The 22,239-nt window shown below is 44.7% G+C and overlaps 1 protein-coding gene and 1 long non-coding RNA gene across 2 annotated transcripts; both read right to left on the bottom strand.

Moving 5' to 3' along the window:
- Positions 1 to 654: 654 nt before the first annotated feature.
- On the bottom strand, positions 655 to 12,495 carry LOC135980982 (uncharacterized). Its single transcript, XR_010597948.1, has 2 exons — positions 12,113 to 12,495; positions 655 to 9,116 (listed from the first exon to the last, which is right to left on the bottom strand). It is a non-coding gene; the product is annotated as an uncharacterized LOC135980982 (long non-coding RNA).
- A 6,349-nt stretch (positions 12,496 to 18,844) lies between these two features.
- On the bottom strand, positions 18,845 to 19,843 carry LOC103306655 (olfactory receptor 52E8-like). Its single transcript, XM_065550383.1, has one exon. The coding sequence runs from the start codon at positions 19,841 to 19,843 to the stop codon at positions 18,845 to 18,847; it is 999 nt and encodes a 332-aa protein (XP_065406455.1).
- Between the last annotated feature and the right edge of the window lie 2,396 nt (positions 19,844 to 22,239).

Raw genomic sequence — 22,239 nt, 5'->3', positions numbered from 1 at the left:
CAGCGTTTGTGTTTGGGAAACTTATTTGGCTGATTTGATTGTACCCTCGCAGCTGGTGTTCACGCGCTCAAGAGATGGGTTCGTTATCTTATGTGCATGTACACTGCCTGGCTTTTCTATGCGCAAGATTTGTACCAATGAGAAGCGTTGTAAGCAGGGAAGTGTAAAGAATAAAAGCCCCAGGAAAAGTTCCTGGAGGTAGAGGGGCTTTTCGGCTACCACAGACCTGGCGTTCTGTTTCCTTTCCTGCGTTGTCACCACAGCTGGTGACCCCGACGTGACGACCCCGTACTCACCGGCTGGATATGCCGAGCGCGCCCGCGGCTGTTTGCCGCCCCTTATTAGTGAGTATGGGGGTCGAACTTTCCAGTGCCCAGAAGGAGCACACAAGAGAGTTCAAGATTACACGGCAGCGATCATGCATCGTTGTCCCGGTCGCTCATATTGAGGACCCCCTAAGGGAAATAGACCGCCAGTGCCCCTGGTATCCGGACTGCAGGTCGGTATGGCTTCATGACTGGAAAACAGGTTGGAAACTTTGAGGGCATAGAGGAAGGAAAGGAGTAAGTAATTATAGGCATGGGGATTTCAAATCCCCAGGATGATAACTGGAACGGTAAAATGTGTATGAGACAGAGTTTTTGTACCAAGGTGCAAAGCTCTCCTTTATTCTGCAGAATAAAGCAACTCCTCCTTATCCCTATCTGGCTGTCATTGGCTCTCAGCCAGGTGGACCCGATATTTCGGTAACAGTTTCTGGTGACTCCGCCGGGACTCTCCTGGCTCGGACATTGGACTCTGGACGGCTGCGGCGAACTGGGAACGGCGCCAACGGGGTGTTTCGCCCCTTTTCTCTGCTTCACCGCAGCCCCTGGGGTTCGTGCTCCGATAAGGTGAGTCCTAATAGGATAAGGAGACACTCTCTGGTAAAACCCTCTAAGGATAGCTCTTTGAATTATATGTTAAGTAAATGGCTTTTACCCGGTGTTTAAAAAGAAATAGTTACACCTTGTGTAGAAATTGATGTGGCTAGTGTTGTGGAAATTGAATTGTGGAAAACACGTGCAGTATATATTGTAGTAGAGGTATAAGAAATGCAAACCTACCAATATAGGTTGTGTTGTCTTGTTCAGATCACTGTAAACAAGTAAAAGGCAATCAAAAGTCCGGGAAAGTTAATTGTGTCCCTTTTTAAGTAAGAATCTTTAAGCCGTGGATAGCTTTGGATCTGGAAGCAAGCCAGAAAGCATCTGTATTAATGCAATTTTCTAACTAATAAGGTAGTAGCCACTGAAACCTGGGCTGCATATGAAACAAATACAAGGAAATATGTGGTGATTTCTCTGTTTTGCCTAAAATCAACAAGAGTATGTGTATATAAAGGAAATATTTTAAGTAATGACTGACTGCCCAGAAGGGGTAGACCTCGGTTCTTTTGTCTTTCAGATCATCAGAGAAAACGGATGCCAGCTGAATAGCATTCGATGTACCATGCATTTACTGGTACAATAGGAATTATTTTTGTGTTCTTTGTCCTGTCTTGTGATGTTTGTCTTGTGGCCAGAATTGTTGGATTTAATATTTTCATAGGACAGTCTAGCTCAAATTTATATAGAAGGGTTAAATCAAAAAGCAGATACTTGTTTTATTCATCTTGGAATACAAAGTGTTTGGATAAATCAGGAAAATGTGATATACTAAAGTCTAATATATTTGCTTAAGTAAGAAAAAGAAACTTCATTGGCCAGATTTTTAATTGCAAAATTGTTGTTAAAATTTGCATACCAACAGTCTTTGGAAACAAGGACATGGAAGGTTAACCCACTCCCCATATTGCCCATGGGATCCTTCTGGCTACCTCAGATTTCTAGCCAGAGGGCTGGGGAGGGAGGAAAGCGATTAGACACCTGAGGTTGTACCGAGTGAACCCCTCAAAAGTGGGTGTGCTTGTCCCGGTTTGTTGCTCCAAAGCTCTGTAATAAAGTTATTTTACTGGAAGAGCGTACATGGCATACATTGAATAATAAGACTAATGTACTGTATAATGGCAATGTGTATGCGTTCATTGTTGGAAAAAAGTGTATAAGTGAAGAGTGAAAGTTTCCTTTGTAGGTTAAAAGAAGCCGAGAAAGGGAGAAAAGGAAAAAGCACGGAATGAGTTAGCTGAGGAAAAAATAGCTAGCAAGCTCAGTCCAAAGATAAGACCTGGCTGACAGCCACGAAAAAGGGGGGCCTAAATGTGCCCAAACAACTGAGATTTGTAAAACAATGCCAGGCACTAATGAAATGTGTTAGGTTTTTTTCTCACAGATAAAAGAAGTGCTACCCAAAGACCCTAGCAGCCCTGCTGTTTATTGAAACAAGGAAACGGAGTCTATGTAAAGTCCATCAACGAAAGACTGCTTTGGCTCCACACTGGAAAGGCCCTTTCCAAGTCCTGTTAACCACCAACACTGCTGTGAAGTGCCAAGGACTGCCCACCTGGACCCATGCTTCTCACTGCAAAAAGACCCCTCCACCTGGAGAGGATTCTCCAGCTGCTAATCAGCCTATTTCTCCTGCTAGCTCTGCTGTGCCTCCTGGACAGCAGGGAAAGAGAACAAGGTGAAGTGCTAGTAACCTCTCCCTTGTCCACTGACAGACCTACTGTTGCTTTGAATTTTTCTAGAAGAAGCAAAACCATTACAGGGTGATGTGCTAGTAACCTCTCCCCTACATGATGCTAAACCACACTGTTTCAGGAAAAGAGAAGAAGGAACACTTGCTTAATTGAAACCATAAAGTCCAGGAATTCCTGACTACAAAAGACATTAAGAACTGGCCCTGGTGAAGAAACAAAGAATTATACCCTGGCAGAAAGAAACTTGTGGGACCCATGCTTGGGAACGTGGTATTGATTAGATTTTAAGGTTTATTTTACAGGCTGCGCCCTGTGTTTTGGATAAGTCCTTCAGCATGTATTGCCTTCCCTAATTGGATTTTAAATGATAAGTACCAAAGGCACCTTGTTGCCATTGCCCCTGCCATCTCCTCTATTACACTATTACCCCTGTAACACATCCAAATACAGACAATGACCCAGAAGTTGCTGACAGAGATGGTATTGAATATCACTGAGGCTGGGAAGGCATTGCAGTGGGATCTAGCATGTTCAGAAATTCAGGATTTCCTGAATGACCAGCTAATGGTCATTCGGAATGATCTAGAGCATCAGGCTTGGCCCACTGCCCTTACAGACACATCAGGAGTACCATCTGATCTGTGGCATGAAGACATACTTGGAGACTTTCTGGGTGGAAGTGCAGACGTTCTCAGTGCTCCTTCCAAGCATATGGACCGGTTGAGGGGGTGTGGGCTCCCACATACCGAATCCTGCCGGGTCCATAGGGAGGATGCATGTGGGATTGGGTAATTCACCAAGACATCTGGGAAATTAGACTACCTGGTATGCCCAATTGATTTTAGTAAGTGCTCCGGAGATTACATCTGACATTTGGATGGGGTTAGGGAGTCAATGGACATTTTGGCCATTAGAACCCCCACAGCTTCAGTATATATGTAAACTGAAGCCAGGAGAAGTTGTCACTGTTTATGACTATGTTTGCTGGAAGGGTAGTGGACAAGGAACTACCCTGACAGGACACTTACTCTTTTAAGCTAATGATAGCTGTGTGTATGTTAAAGCCTCCACATTGCAAGACATACATTTTAATCTCATTACCACTGCAGGCAATCATATTATTTACTGGCCTGCAGATAGAGTTTTTCAAGTAGCCCTTAGGTTCCAGATACCCTTTAATTGGACTAGTTTAGTATCTGATTTCAGAATTTGTTTTCACTGTTACCAGAGATTCAGAAAATCTCTGAAGTACAAGGGCAAATTCACATGCTTTATAATATATATTAAGTTGAAAAGTATGCTTTCCAGACAGCTTATAGAGTATCCATTTTATGTACTAAGTAGGATGTATTGTGCTTTATGATTAAGATTGTACAACAGCCCCATTATATTATTGTTATGGGAATGTTATTGCTTGTGTTGCTATTAGTTAGCTTAGGATTATGTTATCATTGTTGTAAAAGACGTAATAATAGTAATACCTTTTATGTTTATGCTAATCATGCATTGTTATTATATCCAATCAGAACCCCTAAGATTGAAGCATCTGATGTAGAATTTGAAGTCCAGGGCTTAATGCAAATAGAGATTTAAGAATGTTTGTTGTACTAGAAGTAAAAAAAAAAAAAAGGGGGGGGGGTCGTGGAAGCAGAGAAAGAACTGTCAGAAAAGAACTGCTATGCATGACAGTTTGTTAGCAAGAGTCAGGCTAACTGTAACCCTGATAACGCGAGATTTGTAGAAGCGAGGATTGTGTGAGGCGGGTGAGAAAGTACTGTGTGAGAAGTTATTGTGACCTTGTGTAAATAAGGTCTAAAAAATATTGTATGTTGGCAAGAGTCAAAACAAGTGAGGAAATGAGATATCAAGATGGCCTATGTATAACAAAATGCAGCTGTCCCTCATTATTTCTGTAATGAAAAGTATAAATGCAAAGTCTGTTAAGTACCTACCTTGTTCCTGTTTGCAAACCACTTAATTTGCAATAATAGAGTATTGATTAGGTATAGCTTTATACCCCCTTTGTAGCAAATTATGCCAATAATACTTGTGCCAAAGTAGTTAATTGTTTTATTTACAAACCCCGTAGAAGTGTTTGGCAATTGGTCAAGCCTTTTGGGATTGACATTTTGCTTTGCTGTTTTGCTTAGTGTATACCCAATCTAATGGCATTGTGTATGTTACCCTGAGAGAGTGTTTTGTTCAAACACTGCATCTATAAAATAAAACAGGGGGGGATGTAGGGATGCATAGCTCCCGAATCGTCAGCCCACAGGCGCAGCAAACTGCTCCCATGGCTACGAGGCAGGAGTGACCTTCAATCCAGCGTTTGTGTTTGGGAAACTTATTTGGCTGATTTGATTGTACCCTCGCAGCTGGTGTTCACGCGCTCAAGAGATGGGTTCGTTATCTTATGTGCATGTACACTGCCTGGCTTTTCTATGCGCAAGATTTGTACCAATGAGAAGCGTTGTAAGCAGGGAAGTGTAAAGAATAAAAGCCCCAGGAAAAGTTCCTGGAGGTAGAGGGGCTTTTCGGCTACCACAGACCTGGCGTTCTGTTTCCTTTCCTGCGTTGTCACCACATTTAGTAGGATCTGGATCCTGTTTGAAAGAGACAGTGTTAGTTTCCACAAGCACATCAGGAAGAAGGTGCTGAAAAATCAGGAATTCCAATGGGGTACCCTCCATCACCTCTCTGTCTATCCCAGACTGGTGAGTTGTGTCACTGCTCCCTTCTGGGAGGCCAGCTACACAGTTTCCTCTCACAGCCTGAGACACAGCCTGAGTGCCCAGATGCTCCATCAGCCATTCTGTCCTGGGCACCCTCTCCCAAGTGACCAGTGAGGAGACATGCTTGTGCTGCCATTGTTTCCTCCTCTGGGCCCCCCAGCCCCAACCACAAGACACACCTTGCTATGCTCCATAGAGTGGGATCTGTCCCTGATTTAGATGTAATAGGTTTGCAGCTAACAGCTGGAACAGAATTGTCACTGACTGACAATACCCTCTCCTCCCTCCCTGAGGAGTTGTCCCCTTGAGCTGCAGGGCAGAAGCTGGTCTCAACGACTCCCACCCCTGGAAGCATGCAGCTTCCCCTGGCTGCAGAGGATTCAAGGAGACTTTCTCCCATTGCCTCAGTAGTTCCTGGGACTTTCCCCTCTCTCTCTGGGGTCCCAGCAGAACGCTCCTTCTTCCTGCAGGCAGATGTTTTAACAGCCTGAGATTCTCAGAAGGAATCATTACCAATTAGAATATCAACAGGGTTATCGTCTGCTACCCCCACTTATAAAACAGCTTCCAAACCCCCAGTTTCTATGAGCACTGTAGCCAAAGGTGTAAGGATTTTTTAACCTCCTACTAATAAAAGCTCTGCCATCTGTCCTGTCAGTTTGTCACCTTCTTGCACTATGTTCTGCCTAACTACAGAAATTTCTGCCCCTGGATGTTCCCACTCTAGGTGTTCCCTCCACTAATGCTGACAGCTTTTATATGCTTCATACCTGGTTGTGCAGAGGCTTATTTTACAGTATGATACGTGACAGGTGCCTGAGGTCGCAAGAACTTCTCACACAGTTCTTCCCCACTCGCCTCACACATTCCTTGTTTCTTCAAATCTCACGTTATTAGGGTTACAGTTAGCCTGACTCTTGCTAAGAAACTGTCATGCATTGCAATCCCCTTCCTGTCAGTTCTTTCTCTGCTTCCACAACCCCCCCTTTTGTACTACTAGTACAACAAACATTCTCAAATCTCTATTTGCATTAAATCTCGGAATTCAGATTCTACATCAGATGCTTCAACCTTAGGGGTTTTGATTGGATGTAATGACAATGCATGATGAACATGGGTTACAGTTATTACTATTATTACATCCTTTACAACAACAATAACATAATCCTAAACTAACTAATAGCAATACAAGCAATAACATTCCCATAGCAATAATATGATGGGGTTGTTGTACAGTTTTAGTCATAAAGCACAATACATCATACTTAGTACATAAAGTAGACACTCTATAAGCTGTATGAAAGGCATACTTTTCAATTTAATGTATATATATTTTGAAGCATATGAATTTCCCCTTGTACTTCAGAGATTCTCTGAACCTCTGGTAACAATGAAAGCAAATTTTGAAATAGATCAGGTACTAAGCTGGTCCAATTAAAGGGTATCTGGAACCTAAGGGCTACTTGCAAAATTTTATCTGCAGGCCAGGAAATAATATGATTGCCTTTAGTGGTAGTGAGATTAAAATTTATGTCTTGCAATGGGGTGGCTTTAACATACACGCAGCTATCATTAGCTTGAAAAAGTAAGTGTCCTGTCAGAGTAGTTCCTTGTCCCCTACCCTCCCAGCAAACGTAGTCATGAACAGAGACAACTTCTCCTAGCTTCAGTTTACGGATACGCTGACGGTGTGGGGGTTCTAACGGCGAAAATGTCCATTGACTCCCTAACCGCATCCAAATGTCAGATGTAATCCCAGGAACACTGACTAAAAATTGATTGGGCATACCAGGTAGTCTAATCTCCCAGATATCTCGGTGAATAACCCAATCCCATATGTATCCTCCCCATGGACCCGGCAGGATTCGGTATGTGGGAACCCCCCCCCCCACCGGTCCATATGCTTGGAAGGAGCACTGAGAACGTCTGCACTTCCACCCTGAAAGTCTCCAAGTATGTCTGCATGGCCACAGATCAGATGGTACTCCTAATGTGTCCGTAAGGGCAGTGGGCCAAGCCTGATGCTCTAGATCATTCTGAATGGCCATTAGCTGGTCATTCAGGAAATCCTGAATTTCTGAACATGTTAGATCCCACTGCAATGCCTTCCCAGCCTCACTGATATTCAATACCATCTCTGTCAGCAACTTCTGGGTCATAGAACTAAGGGCGGAGATAACATGTAACTCACCAAATCCAGCCTGTACCTGGGTTAGCTGTGCCCCAGAAATAAGGCTAGTGGCTTTCTCTAGTTGCCCCAATTTCTCATCATGTTCTTGGTTCTTTAAAATATTTCAAACTGCTGCTGCACTATTGGCCCCATCCCAAAGGGATCCAGTCAAATCTCTCTTCTTTCTAGAGGAAATAACCCAAGCCCTCTGTTGTGCTAATCTAATGGCAGCCCCCTTTGAACAATTTGGGTATGTAGAGGTGATCTGGAAACTGGATAAGGGAAATGCAAATTTAACAGTCCCTAGTGTAGTGTTAATCACAGTCCATCGATATCCTAATACATATCTCTTTGGTGTAGTACTGTACCACATCTGTTGGTTAAACACCTTTATGTACTTCCTGGAGGCATTAATATTAGTGGCATAAGAGGGGGTGTATTGCAATAAGGTACAGGTAACATTATTAGTCACTGGAATAATTTCTATGCAGGCAAAATTTCCAGTGGCAAAACAAACTCTTTGGGTATTCGTTTAATTGTTCACTAATTGGGTGACCAAATAACAATAAGGGCCTCTCTCATTTAACACAGTGCAAATTCCAGGAACAGCCATCATATCTATTTCACTATAGAACCCAACAATTGCAATTACAGATTCTTGGGGTTCACTTGTAGTGATATCATATACTTTTATCTCCACTGATCCACTTGTTTTCCATTCAATTGTTCACTTATATGGGATATCCTGAACCTTAAAAATATTTTTTTCAAACAATATTTAAATAAATCACTAAAGGCCTTGGCCATTGGTTTTATCAAATATATGGCATTGTCTGTATTTGGATGTGTTACAGGGGTAATACTGTAATGGAGGAGATGGCAGGGGCCGTGGCAACAAGGTGCCTTTGGTACTTATAATTTAAAATCCAATTAGGGAGGGCAATACATGCTGAAGGACTTATCCAAAACACAGGGTGCAGCCTGTAGAATAAACCCCCAAATCCAATCAATACCACATTCCCAAGCATGGGTCCCACAAGTTTCTTCCTGCCAGTGTATAATTCTTTGTTTCTTCACCAGGGTCAGTTCTTAATGTCTTTTGTAGTCAGGAATCCCTGGACTTTGGTGGTTTCAATGGAGCGAGTGTTCCTTCTTCTCTTCTCCAAAAGCAATTGTGATTCAACATAATACAGGGGAGAGGTTACTAGCACTTCACCCTGTACTGGTGTGATTCCTTTAGAAAAATTCAAAGGCACAGTAAGTCTGTCAGTGGACAAGGGAGAGGTTACTAGCACTTCACCTTGTCCTCCTTCCCTGCTGTCCAGAAGGCACAGCAGAGCTAGCAGGAGAAATAGGCTTATCATCAGTCGGAGAGTCCTCTCGAGGTGGAGGGGTCTTTTTACAGTGAGAAGCATGGGTCCAGGCAGGTAGTCCTTGGCACTTCACGGCAGTGTTGGTGGTTAACAGGACTTGGAAAGGGCCTTTCCAGCATGGAGCCAAAGCAGTCTTTCGTTGATGGACTTTACGTAGACTCAGTCTCCTGGTTTCAATGAATGGCAGGGTTGCACAGGATCCTTGGGTAGTGCTTCTTTACCTGTGAGAAAAGAAACCTAACACATTTCATTAATGCCTGGCAGTGTTTTGCAGATTTTACAGCTGCTTGGGCACATTCAAGCCCCCCTTTTCTTGGTTGTCAGCCACGTCTTAGCTGAGAACAATGTCTTTGGATAGGGCCAGCATCTTATCTTTGGACTGAGCTTGCTAGCTATATTTTTTTCAGTTAACTCATTCTGTTTTTTTCCTTCTCCTTCTTTTTGGCTTCTTTTAACCTACAAAGGAAACGTCCACTCTTCACTCATACCCCTTTTCCCAACAATGAACACATACACATTGCCATTATACAATACATTAGTCTTATTATTTAATGTATGCCACATATACCCTTCCAGTAAAATAACTTTATTACAGAGCTATGGAGCAACAAACCAGGACAAGCACACACACTTTTGAGGAGTCCCCTTGGGTACAACCTCTGGTGTCCAATAGCTTTCCTCCCTCCCAACCCTCTGGCTAGAAATCTGAGGTAGCCAGAAGGATCCCATGTGCAATATGGGGAGTGGGTTAACTTTTCATGTCCTTGTTTCCAAAGATGGTTGGTATGCAAATTTTAACAACAATTTTTTCAATTAAAAGATCTGGCCAATGAAATTTCTTTTTCTTACTTAAGCAAATGTATTAGACTTTAGTATATCACATTTTCCTGATTTATCCAAACACTTTGTATTCCAAGTTGAATAAAACAAGTATCTGCTTTTTTGATTTAACCCTTCTATTTAATTTTGAACGAGACTGTCTTATGAAAATATTAAACACAACAATTCTGGCACAAGACAAACACCACAAGACAGGACACAGAACACAAATATAATTCCTATTGTGCCAGTAAATGCATGGTACATTGAATGCTGTTCACCTGGCATCCGTTTTCTCTGATGATCTGAAAGAGAAAAGAACAGAGGTCTACCCCTTCTGGGTAGTCAGTCATTGCTTAAAATATTTCCTTTAGATACAAATACTCTCGTTGATTTCAGGCAAAACAGAAGAATTACCCATATTTCCTGTATTTGTTTCATAGGCAGCCCAGGTTTTAGTGGCTTCTACCTTATCAGTTAGATAATTGCATTAATACAGATGCTTTCTGGCTTGCTTCTGGATCCAAAGCCATCCACAGCTTAAAGATTCTTACTTTAAAAGGGACACAATTAACTTTCCCAAACTTTTGATTACCTTTTACATCTAACTCCTGCTTTAAAACACACAGTGATCTGAGAAAAGACAACACAACCTATATTGGTAGGTTTGCATTTCTTTTACCTCTGCTACAATATACACTGCACATGTTCTGGGGAAAATGCACATCCTCTCCACAATTCAGTTTCCACAACACTAACCACATCAATTTCTACACAAGGTGTAACTGTTTCTTTTGTGCTTACAAAATCTCCATGCACCCACAGTAAAGTGACATCTTGACCACACAGAGCCAGGGGCACTATCCTTTTCTCTCTTTACCAGATCTTTTATCTGCTATTTGTTACCCAAAAACAAATTCAAATCTTTTATTCTCCTGGCTTTGACTACCCTGTTGCAGCCACAAGCTTTGGTCTTTAGTTAAAACATTTTAAATCTTGTAAAGCATTAAGTCACCTTAAGGATTAAATGCTAAATACCATATTAAACAACACTAGTTTCCTGTGTCTGGCAAAAGTATTCTCGGTTTTGCAACTTTAAACAATACCAATTCATCTCAAACTTATAAAACACAGATTGTACACAACAGGAGTGTTCTTCAGCAAATTCGACTAACTTATTCAAAGTCGATAATTCCACTTAAATAACCTCTTCCCTTGATTACTTACCGACATTTTTACCAAGGTTCACTGCTTGATTCCCTCTAGCAACTACAGAGTTAACTTCTCACTCTCTTTTCTTAAATCACTTGCTTGTCTCCCAAAGACACCCAATCAGCTCAGATTTTACCATTCCAATTATTGTCCTGGGGATCTGAAATCCCCACGCTTATAATTACTTACTCTTTTCCTTCCGCTATGCCCTCAAAGTTTCCAACCTGTTTTCCAATCTCTCTATCTGTTGCCTGCCCGCTTGGGCCTGATCCTGCTTTTCTCACTGAACCGTCCCTTCCATGAGCACCGGCTTGTTCCACTACCAATTTAGCTAGGAGGGTGGGCTTCTCAACTAGCCCCCACACTTACCGGTCTCTTCCCTTAAACATTCTTACTCATAAGGCTACCTGAGTCCTCCCTCATGAGGCTTGCCACCTGGGCAAAACGCACGGCCCATTGGCGTTTAACTATTCAATTTTCTCTTGTGGCAAACACACTGCTCTTACAGCATATACTGAGCACAAATGATTAAATTTTGACAAGTCCCTGAAGGACCGGTACTTGCTTAGCCAGTGCTTCCTTTTCTGCCTGGAAGTCCTGTCTCAAGGCTTGCAACTTGCCCTGGGCGTAGGTTTGAGCTGCTGCCTGGTTCATGATCTATGCTCTTAATTGCTCAATTCTAGTTATCAAGTACACAACTCTTTCCTTTTCTCCAACTTCACTATTGCCCAGTCCTGCTACGACTGGGGTAGATCCACCTGACACCATCCCAGTCAACCGGGGTGGAGAAAGGAATGCTAAACCCCTCTCTGGTTCTCAGACTTACTGCGGCTGAGAGTGGGCACACTTTTAATCATGCAATCCTCAACATATAACACCAACAATACCAAGCAAAGCAAACATAAAATAACAAGGGCAAAAGAAATAGATGGTGTGCATTCTGCAGGGCTCCCCCCTTTTCCTCAATTTCCACCAAAAACGGACAGATTTCTGTTACCAATCTATTCCTCATATCAGGTGACACTGCAGGATCATTGGGGGAAGATAAAGAAAACACACCATATGATTAAATTTTAAAGCTTCATTAATAAAATAATAAAACAACAACAGAGTATTGGGAACGCTCCCACATCACTCAGGGGAAAACACATTAATGCCCCAAGCCCTAAGCCACTTTCATACTCACACATGTACGTCCAGACTGGCCACGTCTGTGTATAACGTCCAGAGAGGGGGGAGAGGTGGACGGGAGATTATCCTGTATACAGCTTGTCCAGAATCTCTAACTTGCTTCCACTCTTGGGAGGGCCGTTCTTTTACACCCTGGGGTCTCCTGGGGCGTCTCTTCAGAGATTCCAGTCCAGGCCGGCTGCCTGTGGCTTCTTCAGTGTCCCCAAACCACGCCAGCTCCAGGGTCGCAAAGCCAGACTGTTGGATCTCACTGGACAGTTAAGTTTTGCAAATGTAATCTCAGTCCTGTAACTTGTATTGCCGTTGGTTTGCCTCTGTCTATATTTTTCTCCACAGCCAGATGGGGCCAAAAGCAGTTTTTCTTTGTACTTAGCCTGGTCTGCATTGATTTTTTTTTACCTTGAACGCAGAGCAACTTTCTCTTTATCTCTGGACCAAGTTGAATTTCAAATTAACCCGTTCCTTTCCTCAATAGACAAATTGCTCCCATTGTGTGTCAGAGGCTTTTTTTTTTTGGTGATTAAAAGCTCCTCTGAGATGTATGATCTTATCTAGATTGAAGGTACCTTCTAGTGGGCATTGTTTAGATGGATTTGCACGCGTGTAAAGATTCCAATTCTCTAAATACTTGCAGGTTTTAGGACCATAATGTACACACATGAAATAAGCTGGGGTACCCTTAGGGGGTGAGAGGGAATACTTAGACTGTCCCCCACCCATTTTCCAATCACACACACAGGGAGGAGGATGCCCTGTCCGCACTAGCGGCACATAAACTAAGGATCTCTCCCTACAGGGCACTCACACAGGAGAGACTAACGAGGATGGCCACAACTCTCTTACACCTTCCTTCAACAAAGAGCGTCGGCTAGTCTCAGAGAGACAGCACCGCTCACTCTGTTTGCATCCAGTGAGATGATCAGACTGTCAGTGGCTCACTCAGAGGGGAAAAGGGGAGGGAAGATGGGTTCACACACTCCTAGACCCAGGTAGCCTCCTCGCTGGATGATGCCAGGCCGAGTTAGCCCACCGTGGGTCGGATCTTCTACAGATCCACTAGTTACTGGGCTTGCATTAGAATAGTTCTGGTCATGAGCCAAACGACTTCGCAGAGTACTCTGGGCGTCTTCCGGTAACTCTCATTCACACTGGTGTACACACACACACACACACACACACACACACACACATACAGCGGTTGCTTTTCATTGTCTGTAACGAGGCCTTTTTCTCCAAATACCACGATGCATCTATACCTTATGTCCAGACTCGATACACTATGAGGTGGTAACAACCCCTCTTGAAGCAGTAACAGCCCCTCAACACCGGTGCGTACCTAATGCATTTCCCTTAATCATATGGGGGCGGCCAAACTAACAGTTCCCCAGTACCGCATACAACTACCTTATTAAGGGTGGCAAACTAAGTCCTCAGTACCACTTTAACTAACCTTGTTGGGGGCAGCAAAACCATTCCCGAGTACCGCTTGCATCTGATCTTGCTGTACAGTCAATAAGTTCAGATGGCGTAAGCCCAACAAGGACAGACGGTCTCCACGGGCAGTCTTCCTCCGATACCCCAATAGAGATTTCAAAAGGTCTCCTACCTCTATTGTGGCGCCATGGGGATCGAAGGGGAACGATCCGTAGCAGCTGCTGCTGTCTCAGTAGGCATTGCCATCCCGGACGAGCCCCCAAATTGTCGGAGAATAACACAGTTCTCACTCTTTGTTTGGGTACAGCAAAGTCAGATACTTTATTCTCTTTAACAGCTGTGTAAAGGAAGAGAGTGCACTAGGACACAGGGTTTCCCCCTCCTAGGCAGGTCTCTTCTCAGGTAAACAATTACAGCAAGCATTTATACCTTTTGTTACAGACAATGAAAAGTAACCGCAGCATTTTGTTTATACATAGGTCATTCCGATATCTTGTTTTTTTCACTAATGCAGACTCTCAGTCTACATTCCATATTGTTTGCACATTATCTACACATTATCTACACAAGGTCACAATAACTTCTCAAACAGTTCTTTTCCACTCGCCTCACACATTCCTCGCTTCTTCAAATCTCACGTTATTAGGGTTACAGTTAGCCTGACTCTTGCTAACAAACTGTCATGCATTGCCATCCCCTTCCTGTCAGTTCTTTCTCTGCTTCCACACTATCTACCTGTATTTCAAATGTGTTTCCTCCTGTGGTAACTCCCACAAAGTTGTTTATATCCAGCCTAGCCAGCACATTGGGAATGGATATTCAACTTGATGGCTCATCAATGAACACAGTGGGCCTTATTCATAGATTCATAGATTCTAGGGCTGGAAGGGACCTCGAGAGGCACAGAAGTTAAATTAACTGGTCTGTAGTTTCCTGGGTTGTTTTTATTTCCCTTTTTATAGATGGGCACTATGTTTGCCCTTTTCCAGTCTTCTGGAATCTCTCCCATCTCCCATGATTTTCCAAAGATAATAGCTAGAGGCTCAGATACCTCCTTTATTAGCTCCTTGAGTATTCTAGGATGCATTTCATCAGGCCCTGGTGACTTGCAGGCATCTAACTTTTCTAAGAGATCACAACCTTCTAGGAAAAGGAAGGACCCAGTGCTTGAAGTTGGGATCACAGGGAAAGCCCAAGTGAGGGAAGGATTTTTCATGGGCATAAATCTGGGGTTGGGATGCAGCTCCGCAGAGGACTAGCTAACATACAAAGTTCCCTTACATCCTTACCTCACCAGACCCTGGCATACCAAGCCATCAAATATAACCTTAGCCTGGGATCCCTACTGAAGGGGACACTAGGGGGAAAGAAAAACCAGTAACTAAACACATGTTAAGGTTCAGTGTGGACCTTAGGTTCAGGAGTTGAAAGACACAGTGAGTACTGAAGAAACCAAACTGTCCAAGCAAAAGAGGTGGTATAATAACAATACTTTGAAATGCCTACCACAGTAAAAGATTTGGCTTTATTGTTCAGTCTCATGATACAAAGATTGCTGCTAATGTTAAATGTTATAAGAAAGTTTGGTAGTGATGGTAAATCCTATGAAAAGCTGTAATGTGTATGATTTTTGAAGAAAGTTTTTGGACGTGCTAGGAGTTGAAATTAAGAAACCCTATGAGGACACTGCTTCTCAGCTAACACCTGTAAACAGGTTCAAGGCTTGTCAGAGTAGGGAAACCATAATTAACCTGATCTCCTGCATGGAAGGAGAAACTGAGTCACACCTCCTCAGGGCATTGATAAATATCTCTATTGAGTTATCTCCAGTTGGAAAAGCACAATGGTTAACATTGCTGAAGAGATGCAAAGAGATATTTTCTAATGACCCAGAGAAGGCTGAGTTTTGAGATCACTAGGCTGATCTAGAAAGTGTTAAAAGGTACACAGAACTTTTCAAGAACACCTGTGGGTAAGACGACAATGTTTGAACACTTGGGAGTTGTATGGTCAAAATCTAAAGAGGGCCTTGGGCACATTGCCTCTGAATTAGTCAATGACTAACTCTTCTGCAGTAAATTAAGGGGTGATGTGTAACAATGTGTGCACAAAAGCAACATACTGGCACCCCCATATTTACTGTGGTAATATGATGATTATGATATATTTTATAAAAAGTAACAGAGGGTCCTGTGGCACCTTTGAGACTAACAGAAGTACTGGGAGCATAAGCTTTCGTGGGTAAGAACCTCACTTCTTCAGATGCAAGTAATGGAAATCTCCAGAGGCAGGTATATATCAATGTGGAGATAACGAGGTTAGTTCAATCAGGGAGGGTGAGTTGCTCTGCTAGCAGTTGAGGTGTGAACACCAAGGGAGGAGAAACTGTTTCTGTAGTTGGATAGCCATTCACAGTCTTTGTTTAATCCTGATCTGATGGTGTCAAATTTGCAAATGAACTGGAGCTCAGCAGTTTCTCTTTGGAGTCTGGTCCTGAAGTTTTTTTGCTGTATGATGGCTACCTTTACATCTGCTATTGTGTGGCCAGGGAGGTTGAAGTGTTCTCCTACAGGTTTTTGTATATTGCCATTCCTGATATCTGACTTGTGTCCATTTATCCTCTTGCGTAGTGACTGTCCAGTTTGGCCAATGTACATAGCAGAGGGGCATTGCTGGCATATGATGGCATATATAACATTGGTGGACGTGCAGGTGAATGAGCTGGTGATGTTGTAGCTGATATGGTTAGGTCCTGTGATGGTGTTGCTGGTGTAGATATGTGGGCAGAGTTGGCATCGAGGTTTGTTGCATGGGTTGGTTCCTGAGTTAGAGTTGTTATGGTGCGGTGCATGGTTGCTGGTGAGAATATGCTTAAGGTTGGCAGGTTGTCTGTGGGCGAGGACTGGCCTGCCTCCCAAGGTCTGTGAAAGTGAGGGATCATTGTCCAGGATGGGTTGTAGATCACTGATGATGCGTTGGAGAGGTTTAAGCTGAGGACTGTAGGTGATGGCCAGTAGAGTTCTGTTGGTTTCTCTTCTGGGCCTGTCTTGTAGCAGGAGGCTTCTGGGTACACGTCTGGCTCTGTTGATTTGTTTCTTTATGTCCTTGTGTGGGTATCGTAGTTTTGAGAATGCTTGGTGAAGATCTTGTAGGTGTTGGTCTCTGTCTGAGGGGTTGGAGCAGATGCGATTGTACCTCAGTGCTTGGCTGTAGATGATGGATCGTGTGGTGTGACCGGGGTGGAAGCTGGAGGCATGAAGGTGGGCGTAGTGGTCGGTGGGTTTTCGGTATAGGGTGGTGTTAATGTGGCCATAGCTTATTTGTACGGTGGTGTCCAGGAAGTGGACCTCCCGTGTAGATTGGTCCAGGCTGAGGTTGATGGTGGGGTGGAAGCTGTTGAAAGCATGGTGGAATTCTTCCAGGGTCTCCTTCCCATGGGTCCAGATGATGAAGATGTCATCAATATAGCGTAGGTAGAGAAGGGGCATGAGTGGACGAGAGCTGAGGAAGCGTTGTTCCAGGTCAGCCATAAAAATGTTGGCATATTGCGGGGCCATGCGGGTGCCCATAGTGGTGCCACTGATCTGGAGGTATATATTGTCACCAAATTTGAAATAATTGTGCGTGAGGATAAAGTCACAGAGCTCAGCAATAAGTTGTGCTGTGTCATCATCAGGGATACTGTTCCTGACAGCTTGTATTCCATCTGTATGCGGGATGTTTGTGTAGAGAGCCTCTACATCCATGGTGGCTAGGATGGTGTTTTCTGGGAGGTCACCAATGCATTGTAGTTTTCTCAGGAAATCTGTGGTGTCACGGAGATAGCTGGGAGTGCTGGTGGCGTAGGGTCTGAGTAGGGAGTCCACATATCCAGACAGTCCTTCAGTGAGAGTGCCAATGCCCGAGATGATGGGGCGTCCAGGATTTCCAGGTTTGTGGATCTTAGGTAGTAGATAGAATAACCCCGGTCGGGGCTCTAAGTGTATGTTGATTTGTTCCTGTGTTAGTGTAGGGAGTGTCCTGAGTAGATGGTGCAGTTTCTTAGTGTATTCCTCAGTGGGATCTGAGGAAAGCGGCCTGTAGAATTTGGTATTGGAGAGTTGTCTGGCAACTCTATAAAAAGTGTGACATATGAAGTATTAATGGAAAATTTATGATTTGCTCAATATGATTACCCTATTTGTGTGCATACATCATTTTGTACCTAAAGTTATGAATATTGACTGTGTACCAGTACTTCAAACCACCTATAATGGACAATCCATTTATGAATCTCATTCAGCTAAGCTCTTTCCTCCAATAATGACTGTGGCAAGGAGTTCCACATGCCAAATATCATGAAATCATAGAATCATAGGGTTGAAAGAGACCTCAAAGGTCATCTAGTCCAACCCCCTGCTCAAAGTAGGACCAACACCAACTAAATCATCCCAGCCAGGGCTTTGTCAAGCCAGGCCTTAAAAACCTCTAAGGATGGAGATTCCACCACCTCCCTAGGTAACACATTCCAGTGCTTCACCACCCTCCTAGTGTTTCCTAATATCCAACCTAGACCTCCCCCACTGCAACTTGAGACCATTGCTGAAAGCTAAGGAAATAAGCCTCACAATGGTCTCTTCCCTCAGGACTTTGCAGCTGAGCTTTAGGGCCCCCAAGCTGTATGATGCACAATCTCGGCTGACTGCCACATGACCTGCTCCCAACCCTCAGCTTCTTTTATACACTTTCTGGCTTCCGGTTCTGCTCCAGCCAGGCCTGTCGGCCCCAGCACTGCATCCTCACTGCACTTACTGCAGGTTCCTTGCCAGGCTGCAGCAGATACTGTCCCAGCCCCAGAGCAGAGGGAGCCCAGGCTGACAGGGAGGAAGGTGGAGATGATCCAGCAAGTGGATGGGGTTGGAGAGGAGGGGAGCGAGTAACAGGGGTGGGCCTCTGGGGGAAGAAGCAAAGCTGAGCTGGTGCATTGGAGGAAGAGGTGGAGAAGGGAGTGGGGCCTTCAGGGAGATGAGACAGCGGAAGCGACCTTGTGGAAAAAGGTTGGGCAGGGTCTTGGGGAATAGGCAGGGCAGGTACAGTTTATTCTGTTTTGAAAGGTGGCAACCCTATTGGACTATGAGTTATACACAGAATGATTCCTCAGTTTGTCATTCTGACACAGCACAGTAAGGCCAGGAAAGGATTTAATGTCACTTTGACTGTCCAGTCAAGGATTCAGGGAAGAGGGCCCAGCACCACATCACCAGCCAGCTCTGCACAGAGCTCGGTCTGAGAGCCAGAGCACCAGGAGAAATCTTTAGGCCCCTTTATGAGTAAAGAGCCTGAGCAGCCTGTCCCGGATCTGTTTGGTCCTCACCCCATAGATGATGGGGTTTAGCATGGGGGGCATCAAGAAGGACACAGTGGCAACGAGAACGTGGAAATACAGGGGCACATTTTGGGCAAATCTGTTCATGAGGGAGATGAAGATACCTGGGATGTAAAAGGCTGAAATGACAAAAAGGTGGGAGCCGCAGGTTTTAAAAGTCTTGAGCCGGGCGTCCTTTGTGGGGAGACTGAAGATGGCCCTGAGGATTTGTGTATAGGACAAAGTGATAAAAATCCCATCCAGACCCATCACACAGAATATCACGAACAGGGAGTAGTAACTACTGACATGGGTGTCGGCGCAGGCCAGATTAACCACGGCTATGTGAAGGCAGGACGGCTGGGGGATGATGTTGGTTGTGCAATATGGCCACTGGCTAGCCAGGATGGGAATGGGCAGTATGACCACGCCACCACGCAGCACCACGGCCAGAGAGATCTTGGCCACCATAGGGTTTGTCAGGATGGTGGAATGTCTCAGAGGATCACAGATGGCCACATAGCGATCAAAAGCCATGGCCACGAAGATCCCAGACTCCATTGCTGAGAAGGAGTACATGAAGTACATCTGGGTGAGGCAGGCACTGAAATCGATCTCCCTAGAATTGAACCAGAAGATGCTCAGCGTTTTTGGCAGGATGGACGTGGACAGGACCAGGTCAGTGATGGCCAGCATGCAGAGGAAATAGTACATGGGCCCATGGAGGCTCGGCTCTGTCATCACGATGAACAGGATGGTGAAGTTCGCCAAGATGGCTATGATGTACATGGTGCAGAAGGGGATGGAGATCCAGACATGGGCCGCCTCCAGTCCAGGAATGCCCAGCAGGATGAAGGTGGAGGGGTTGGTAAATTCAGTTGTGTTGGAACCTGACATGGAGTAGGGGAGAAGGTGTCCAACTCTGAGGCAGAACGGTGTCGCTTGCATGTACCGTACCCTCCCCTGACTTCCTCTATGTGCCCAGGGTCTAGGGTGATGGTCGCAGTACAATTACCTGGATGGAGAGACAATGTTAATATGAGACACTGCATGATCACTCTTGAAATGACATTTTCATTATTCAGAGAAATGAATTATGAACAAATGAACTTACTAATGTCAATTCCATATCTTATGGTGCTCCCTGCCTCAATAATTCCCAGGTTACTGGGCACCAGCAGGAAACACAGATGTGGATACTAGTTATCCATCATTGTTCCTTAAGCCTTATCTACACTGCCAAGTTTTGTCACAAAAAAGCAACTTTTGATGAAGAACCATTGGAGGTGTACACACTGCAAAGCCACTTTCAACGACAGAACTCCTCACTTTCAGTAACAAACAAGAGCTTTAAGGCTTTTTTTATTCAAAAGTTTTTTCAATAAAGTGCCAGTGTAGAAACTCACATTTGTTTTTATTAATGTAACTGGCCTCTGGAAGGCGTCCCACATTGCCCATCCTGAGTGCTCTGGTGACCAGTTTCAACTCCTCTCCCCTGCACCAAGGTAAACACTTTCTGCCCCTCCCCCTTTAAAGGCTCTGCAATATTGAAATTCCTCTTCCTGTTTGCTCGGTGTGGAGTGCTCACATCACACCTTCCCAGGTGGCCATGTCAGCTCCACGCTTGGGACACTGCGGAGCTGCTGGATCCGCTCAGTATTTGGGGAGAGGAGGCCGTGCAGTCCCAGCTGCGCTCCAGCCATAGGAATGTCAATAGCAAAGGGCAGATTTCGTGCAGCGTGTGGGAAAAGAGCTGTGATCAGGACACACTGCAGTACACAGCAGAGGTGAAGTAGCTGAGGCACATGTACCAGAAGGCCAGGGAGGCAAACAGTATCTCCGGTGCTATGCCACAGACCTGCCATTTTTATAAGGAATTGGATGCTATCCTCAAGGGTGACCAACTTCCACCACCAAGAGCCCTGTGGGTATTTTGGTGGGGCTGGAGCCAACATAAACTGAACCTAACCCAAAGGAGGAAGTTATCGAGGAAGAGGTGGTGACAGAAGAAGTTGTGGTGCCCAGGCTGGGGTCACCGAGTGCTGTGTCCAGGGAGGAGCTGTTCCTCACTCCGGAGGTGTCCAGGTAGTCTCAGTAGTCACAATCCGGTAAGCCAGAAACAGGAGAGGGGACCCCTGGTAAGTGGTTTTGCTTTGTGAAGTGTGGAGGTGGGTTAAGGGCAGAGAAATGTACAAGGCTGGCTGTGTTTCTGTGTGCTGGGCATTTCCCCTTGCAGCTAGGCAGTGCGGGGGGCAGGCTGTTGATACACACTGAGATTTCATGGGAATCCTCCAGAGAGATCTCGAGGAAACTTTCCTGCAGGTACTTCACAATCCTGTGCCAGAGGGTCCTTGGCAGAACTGCTTTGTTCCTTCTCTCCTTGAGGGACACTTTCCCTCACCATTTCCACAATTACTTGGGCAAGGACCAAACAGGCACACAGGCAAGAAGCATAGTGACCTGGACACATGCCACAAGTGTGTAGCAGATACACCCTTGATTACTCTCAGGGGAGAGATATCTTCCACAATAACCCCTGCATGTGGAAATGGTTGAGAAACTTTAGAGTGTTTTCCCCTGAGAAGTGCCCTGTTACCCCTGTCACGTTGCTTTTCTCCCACGCACAATGTCCCTCAGCCCTGGGTACACTCACCATCCTTGTGCCATGTGTGCTTGTCAAGGGTCAGCCAGAAGGAGATTGGTGTGTTATCAGCAGTGTATTTTAATGTAGCATTTCAATACTGTGTGTGTACTTAACAATAATGTTTCTGTTTATTGTTACTTATGCTTCACCAGATATGTCCTTGAAAGGAGACACCCTGTCTACCCCAGCTGAGTGTCTCCGCCGGATAAGAAAGTGCCGAAGACGGAACAAGGAAGATAAGTTGTGGGAGGTGTGGCAGTTCTCTGATACAGACAAGAGGGAACGCAGGCCATGGAGGGAAAGCAAGAAGCAGGAAAGAAGAAAAATGAGACATACACTGGGAACGCAACAGTGAGGCTGATCAAAGTTTTGGAGCAGCAAACCAACATGCTGCAGTCCCGCAAACTGAGCAGATGTGCATTTCTCCCTGCCCCTTCAGCACATTCAGAGCTCTGTCCCATGCCCTCCCCAGACTCAACTCGCATATTGCGTTCTCATTTCTGGGACTTCACGCTTTGCCCTACACTACACCCCCACAGACAGGTTTTCAAATGACAGCTGGACTTACACACAGCTCTAAAAGTCAGCCCTTCCCTGGTATCTCCCCCGCCCAAGAATGTGCATGTGTCTATGTGTGTATGCATGGCAGGGGGAGGGGTGGTTGGCTCTGTAAAAAAAAAGAACTAGGTAACCTTCTTAA

This window comes from Chrysemys picta, chromosome 1 (assembly GCF_011386835.1).
Source record: "Chrysemys picta bellii isolate R12L10 chromosome 1, ASM1138683v2, whole genome shotgun sequence".
Lineage (NCBI taxonomy): Eukaryota > Metazoa > Chordata > Testudines > Emydidae > Chrysemys > Chrysemys picta.
This window is presented reverse-complemented; position numbering and strand designations above follow the sequence as displayed.

Excerpts from the sequence above, each read along its gene's own strand:
- LOC103306655 (XM_065550383.1), bottom strand. The coding sequence starts at position 19,843 with ATGCAAGCGACACCGTTCTGCCTCAGAGTTGGACACCTTCTCCCCTAC.